Here is a 7,215-nt window from a genome sequence, read left to right as displayed (position 1 = left end):
CCCCCCCCCCCCCCCCCCCCCCCCGTGAGATGGAGGAGAATGACTCGCTGTGGAGACCCTTGAAGAGAGAAAAGCTGAAGGAAGAAATTTAATCTATAAAACAAAATTCAATTTTTCGTACATACTTTATTATTGATTTATATTAATCACAGTATGGTTCCAAATAAAAGCAAGCGTAGCACATAAAACAAGCCAAAACCTTTTGTTTATATTGCTATAATTTTGTGTAGAATATAAATGTGCTAATATTTATGATAAATTACAAACACTTCAAACTGTTCATCATAAAAGTAAATAAAAAAGGGTAAAAGCTAAACAGAAACATACCTGGGCTATAATCATGTGCATACAATTAACCATAACTTAGTTTAGTTATTGTTTAATTTCCAGAAGTAAAGCATCAGAAACCTGCTAAAGAAAAGAATGTTTTAATTTCACAGCATCTTCTTTACTGTTAAAGATAACTAGACAGCTGCTTGTATTCAGCAAATGTAACCACTGATCCAGAAATCTAGTGATTCTCTGACCTGGTCAGGAGGAATGATCCCGCAGGATCCTGTGGGTCATGTCATAACTGACTCAACGTGTTGGTTTTATTCCCAGCCTCTTTATGGTTTACTTCAAGCAAAGCTGCAGCTCATCACACACGCCTACTTCGAGGAGAAGGACTTCTCACAGATCTCCATCCTGAAGGTGAGGAAACATGAGACTGAAAGCACCCGAGTGTTCAACTTCCTGTTGTCAGTTCCAGTCACCTCCCGTTTCTTCCACAGGAGCTTTACGACCACATGAACAGCTCTCTCGGGGGGTCGACTCTGGACGGCTCACAAGTTTATCTAGGTAGATAAATCGATGGATACGTGTAAAAAGACTTGGATTTTAGGATTCAGCTATCGTTCTACACGCCTGTCCGAGTAACAGATGTGTCACTTGTTTTATTGTTTTAATTTATAAAGCGGACCTTTATTTTCAATGTATCTTTCTTCTCTAAACCTGTGAGTTTGTGACTTCTGCAAAATGTTCATGAATATTTTCTGAGGGAATATTTTTCATTTCATGACTTTTTCTATTCAGGCTTATCACCAAGAGATTTAATCCTGCACTTTCGACACAAGGTGAAAAATATACAAAGTTTTTTTCTGAGCAGTATGATACAAAACATTTCTAGCTTCTCTGCAAATTGTAGTACTGAAAGTTTTTTATTTTTTATTTGTGTAGGTTCTCCTCCTCTTCAAGCTCATTCTGCTGGAGAAGAAGGTCAGACTTCAATCTAACGCGTGGCGTTTAGTCTCTCTGGAAGCTGTAATATTCATGTGATTATTTATTTGCAGGTTTTATTCTACGTGTCGCCTGTCAACAGACTCGTGGGGGCTTTGGTTACGGTTCTGTCACTGTTTCCAGGTCAGTAACCGACACATTCAGGCTGGATGAGTGTGAGAATATTAGAGAAACTAAAAAACGAAGTACTGTATTTTTCACTGCACAAGTCGCACCTTTTACTTAAATTTGCAAGTCCTGCGACTTATACACCAAAGTGACTAATATATGTTTTTTCCTCATATTTATAACCAATTTTTGGCTGCGATCTGACAATTTAATTTATTATGATACAGAAAATATTGAACACTACCATTTTCAGCCACTAGAGGGCCCTCGAGCCTTATGGCAAGCCAAGTGTCTCATTAATAGTAAAAGTGGCTATTAGTGAGACACTTGGCTTGCCATACAGGCCACCTTCGTCTCACTCTGAAACTCTTGGAGCAAACATGAAATCGGGTGCATTTCACCGTGCTGCCCCGGCGAAATGCACCTGATTTGACCATTAAAGTGAATTTATTAAGGAAAAGTTCAACTGAGACTTTTCTATAACTTCAAGCAAACAAATCTTTGTTTTTAAGTGTTAATCTTGTTAAATTCTTGTTAAAGTCCTCCCATGACCGTGGGAGGACCATTGCCATGCCATTTGGCAGCCAATCGATTTTTGGCACAACACCGGCCCACATTTACAGGTGGTCAGCAAAGCGTCTTATTTGTGTATTTTTACACTTTATTAGACATTTTTGGACTGGTGCGACTTATACGGCGGAAAGTACGGTAGATTTTTTTGTGTATTTTCTTTTGAAGTTTATATACAAAGTGCAGCAAAAGGCAAAGTGACAAGATTGTAGAATTTTTTTCTATTAAAATCCTAGAATTTATTTTTATTGGTAATTATTTTTTATATTGTTTAACCTCAGTAGACTGAATTAAACTTATGTCAGCAGGAGGGTGAGAACTGTTTGACTTGAACATTGAAAACTTGTATAAAAGTGTATAAAACTTCAAATAAAGCAAGCAGAAAGAAATCTCCCCATGGGGATGTCTTTGCAGGGATGATCGAACACGGCCTGGTGGATTCGTCCCACTACCGGCCTAAGAGCAGTACATCGGAGGACGTGAGTCTAATGGAGAGCGTGTCTGGAGCCGAGGAGTTCGTCTCGGTGTCTGTCACTGACCTCACCAACACTAACTTGGAGCTGGAGGCAGTGGAGACGACCCAACCTACACCAGAGTCTGTGTCCTCGGGGAACAGCACGGAGGGTGACAACAATCACCTCAAACCTCCCTCACGTCCCTCTCCTGAGTCCTCCGACAGCGACTGGGAGACTCTGGACCCCAGCGTGTTGGAGGAAGGAGGCACCAAAGGACCAGCCGATACAGAGTCAGAACTACTGGACACTTTTGACTCTAACCCAGAAACACCGATCACTGTGCAGCCGCAGGCGGCCAGCGGTCAGGGAGGGGTCGTCCAGGGGCTGGTGTCGGGGCTGGAGGAGGATCAGTACGGCCTGCCGCTTGCCATCTTCACTAAGGTAACCACAACTACCACTAACAAGAGAAATCGCAGGTCCTGCAGTACTGCGAGTGCTTATTGCTGAAGAACTTGCTGGAAAACAGCTGAAATTAGCTAAAAACATGCTGAAATGGAAGAACAAGCCTAGCTTAGCAGAAGAAAGCAGAAAGAACACATATCTGCTGAACTATCGTAGATTTAAATGAGCAGAAAGGAGCACAAAATTCAGGAAATTGGCTGAAAAAAACTGAATTTGGCAAAAAGTAGACGAAAAGGCAGAAATACGCTTAACCTACCAAAAAGAAGTGGAAGGAGCTGAAATGAGCACAAAAAAATGGAGAATTAGCTAAAAAAGCTAAATCTAGCTTAAAAACAGCCTAATAGTAGCTGAAATAGCAGAAAAAGCTAAAACTAGCAGAAAAAAGCTGAACGGAGCATAATTAGCTGAAATTAGCAGAAAGAAGTTAACTGGGCTGAAAGTTGCAGAAATTACCACAAAAATCTTGTATTTATCTGAAAACAGCTGAAATTAGCTAAAATTTTCTAAAAATAAATAAATAAACAAAAGGTAGCTGAAAAGCTAGAACAAGCTTAAATTATCTGAAGAAAGCAGAAAGAACACGTTGGCTAGGTTAGGCTGAAAGAAGCACGAATGAGCACAAAAAATGGAAATGCTCTGAAAAATGCTGAAATTAGCAAAACAGCTGAAAAGTAGTTAAAACGTAGAAAGAAGCTTAAATTACCAGAAGGAATTGAAGAGAGCACATTTTTGCTGAATTAGGCTGAAAAAAGTTCAAACGAGTGCAAAAAATGTGGAATTAACTGAAAAGTTTAAATTGGCTTAAAACCAGCTAGATAGTAGCTGAAATAGTAGAAAAAGCTGAAACGTGCAGAAATCAGCTGAAAGGAGCGTAACAAGTTGAAATGAGCAGAAACAAGTTAAAGAAGCACAGTTTTTTTAGTTCGCAGAAAGAATTTGAAAGGAGCACAAAACAACTGAAAAAAACAGCTGAAATTATTTGAAAGTAGCTGAAAACAGTTTCAAAAAGCTGAAATGCACCAATAACAAATGTCATAGCAGGATTGTCTTGAAAGAGTTGAACGTTTTGACTTGTGATTTGTTGAAATGGCACAAAAGTTGTGAAATGAGAAAGATGCTGAAAAACGTACAGAAGACAAAATGGATCACGAGAGAGAGACTGTTTCATAAACAGTTGCACAATAATTTATGTTTTATCTGGACACAAACACAGCGACCCAGAAAGGAGGAAGCAGGTAAAGATAATGGATACCTGAGGTTTTTGTGCTTAAGATTTAAAACCGCATCCTAAAAGGGAAACAATACAAAGAATACGAGCAATCCCAGAAATAATTACAATAAATATTTGATTTATGTTTCTGCAACTTTCAAAAGTTCTTGATCACTTTAACTTTGAAGCCCCAGCAGCTGTTTGATGTGTTCTTTGATCATAGAGTGACTTTTGGAGTCTCAGTATAAATGTCACAGCTTCAGTTTTTAAAATACATCTGAGTTTAGTGAAAGTGCTTTAGTGATTTTTTTCTTTGACTTTTATTTATATTTAATAGTAATTCTTGTTTATTTCTGCTGTAATGGCTCCGTTTACACTGCGCGTTCAGCTGTGCACTAATTCAGATTATGTTGTCAGTTTTTTGTTATTTTATTAATTTTATATTGATCAGTGATGTGTTCTGCAGCTGTAAGGACTTGCTTTAATAAAAGTAAAAGGTTTGTCTTGTTGTAAAAATGTGTCAGAGCCACGGAGCCGAACAGGAGCTGACCTTTAAATCTGAGCTTGTGATGGAGCAGCTTGTGATGGAGCAGCTTGTGATGGAGCAGCTTGTGATGGAGCAGCTTGTGATGGAGCAGCTTCAGCTGACGGTTGCTGTAGCAACAGATGAAACTTTTCCACCACCTCACCTAAAAACAACCTTTAATATGCAGTGTAGGCAACTACGTCTCAAAATAAACTCTTTTATCTACTTTATGATTCATAAAATTCATGAGTACCAGGAAAACAAAGTATTTATTTGTCAATAAAATTAATCTTGATGCTTGAGTGTAGTTTCAATCTAACTGATCTATCTCTATCTACAAACTTGTTTTTCTTCAGCTGCAGAATCCTTCGTCTCTTCCTACACTTTTACAGACAAAAAGGATCAAAGGATCTCGGCTCTTTAGACGTTTCAGAAAACATTTTTACTCCGTGCTTCGCGCGTCTCATCCTAACACTCCGATCTGAGCGAGACTAAAGAAAAGCACCGGTTTAATTTTCTACATGCAGATGTTTGTTGGTGTTTCCAGGGTTACCTGTGCCTGCCTTACATGGCTTTGCAGCAGCATCACCTCTTATCAGACGTGACGGTGCGAGGCTTCGTTGCCGGGGCGACCAACATCCTTTTCCGTCAGCAGAGGCACCTGAGTGATGCTATTGTTGAAGCAAGTCCTGTCTTTACTTCTAATGGAAAGAGGAGGAAGTTAGTTTACTCTTATATTTATATATTACGTATATATCTTTGCTGCTGCAGGTGGAAGAAGCTCGGGTTCAAATCCAGGACCCTGAACTCCGAAAGATCCTGAGCCTGACGACGGCTGACCTGCGTTTCGCTGACTACCTGGTGAAACACGTGACTGAAAACCGAGACGACGTGTTCCTGGACGGGACGGGCTGGGAGGGAGGCGATGAGTGGATTAGAGCTCAGTTCACCCTCTACCTGCATTCCTTACTCTCTTCTGCCGTACAGCAAGGTAGGAGGTCTGTGGAGCAGACCAGCCAAACACTAAAGCATTTAGAGGTAATGAAATATGAATCAAGTGGACCCGTAATTTATGAAGTGCTTATTCATTTGAGAACTTTAGACACATTGGCTTTCTTCCTGCTGAAGGTTTAAAGTGTTGACGCTGTCAAAAAATATCAAATGTTTAAAATCATGACGGACATAAACGTCTAATCTTGAGTGTTTTGGAGTTTTAACGACTGATACATTCACACAACAATCCCTCACCACCAGCTGCTCTTTGTCGTCCGTTTCCAGATAACGAGAGGCTGCTGGCCGATTATGGAGCTCCTTTCATCGCAGCGTGGAAAATCACTCACAACTACCGGGTGTGGTTCAGCAACAAGCATCCTGCCATGGCCGCCATCACTCCAGGGTGAGCAGTAACTCCACGACCCGACACTGATCCATCTTCTAAAGTTTGGGTTCAAGATAAACGGAACTTTGAGTTTGAATAACTTGATAAATATATATTTTTTAATCTAGCCTTTATTTTTACCAAGCAGGACAGTTTCTTATTTACAGTGTCGACTTGGCAAATCATAAACTCTTTGAACTTAAAAGTATCTATATTTTTGTTGAGTTGGGGTTGTGTGGAGTATTTGTGAGCAACAAGTATCTTACCTGCTGTAGACATAAGTCAAAGCAGTCTCAGTTTGAGGGATCAGAGTTGTCCACTGCTGTTCAAGTGTTATACGTTTTCCTGTTTTATAACGTTTGCGTCCGACATGATTTCACACTGAACATGGTCTGTGTTGGAAGCTGCAAAATGGTGTGAGAGAAACTGTCGGAGAAAAATATTCTCGCTTATCGTACTTGCTCAAAAGGAGCCACACCCGACGGCAGGAGAAGATTTTAAACCAGTATTTACTTGTAAGGTCAGATTTTCAGGACAGATTACACAAATATTCATCACACGCATGAAGAACGTGCCCCGAGCCGCCCCCTCAGCTTGTTTTTATACCCTGATCAGATCAGTTCACAGAACCTGCAGGTGTCCTTGGAGCCGGCTGCACCCAGCTCCTCATCCAGCTCTGCTAACCCAACATATGGTTCATGGGCAGAGTTAAGATTCTCATCCATAGTAATAAAAACATCCATAACCTTTGACCCAAAACTCCCCAACAGAAGCACAAGTGTTAAATGCACTAAATCTATGCAGCTTCAGATTCAACAGTGATGAGGTGTAAAAATCTTCATCTTGGTGTTTGCTTGAGATGTTGAGTTAAATTGGTTTTGATGGCAGAAATTTGTCCTTAAATGAGTTCTGCTCTGAGCACCTGTCAGCTCGAGTCCTTCAAGAGAACTTCTCCTTCGTTTTACACTCTGACATCACTGTGACTGCTTCCACTGCAGAAAACACACCGACTGGGTAAAGGTACTCCATATTGGAGTTTGGTTACTGTATTTGTGAATAAAGTAAACCTAAATGAGTCTGAAAGCAGCAGCAGAGGGACAGACTCTGGTTTAGATGTGAAAACATTCACAGTTTGTGTTTTCACATGATTTGTTTTCAACAGTGAGCGTTTCACATTAAACATAAGAAGTCACAGTGAGACAGACTTCAACAGAAGTACCACACAGTT

General features: G+C 40.2%; 1 protein-coding gene across 1 annotated transcript in view; it reads left to right on the top strand.

Moving 5' to 3' along the window:
* The window catches only part of avl9 (AVL9 homolog (S. cerevisiase)), a 30,641-nt gene that overhangs the window by 12,816 nt on the left and 10,610 nt on the right, over window positions 1-7,215 (top strand). The window contains exons 5-13 of the mRNA XM_037694285.1: window positions 604-693; window positions 774-840; window positions 1,075-1,115; window positions 1,219-1,257; window positions 1,332-1,401; window positions 2,371-2,852; window positions 5,157-5,291; window positions 5,381-5,600; window positions 5,888-6,005. Coding sequence (XP_037550213.1) covers window positions 604-693; window positions 774-840; window positions 1,075-1,115; window positions 1,219-1,257; window positions 1,332-1,401; window positions 2,371-2,852; window positions 5,157-5,291; window positions 5,381-5,600; window positions 5,888-6,005 — 1,262 coding nt within the window. The remainder of the gene's footprint in view (window positions 1-603; window positions 694-773; window positions 841-1,074; window positions 1,116-1,218; window positions 1,258-1,331; window positions 1,402-2,370; window positions 2,853-5,156; window positions 5,292-5,380; window positions 5,601-5,887; window positions 6,006-7,215) is intronic.

Source organism: Nematolebias whitei, chromosome 20, assembly GCF_014905685.2.
Source record: "Nematolebias whitei isolate Nwh7 chromosome 20, NemWhi1, whole genome shotgun sequence".
Lineage (NCBI taxonomy): Eukaryota > Metazoa > Chordata > Actinopteri > Cyprinodontiformes > Rivulidae > Nematolebias > Nematolebias whitei.
Note: the sequence above shows the minus strand (reverse complement) of the source record. Positions and strands in the feature narration are given on the sequence as shown.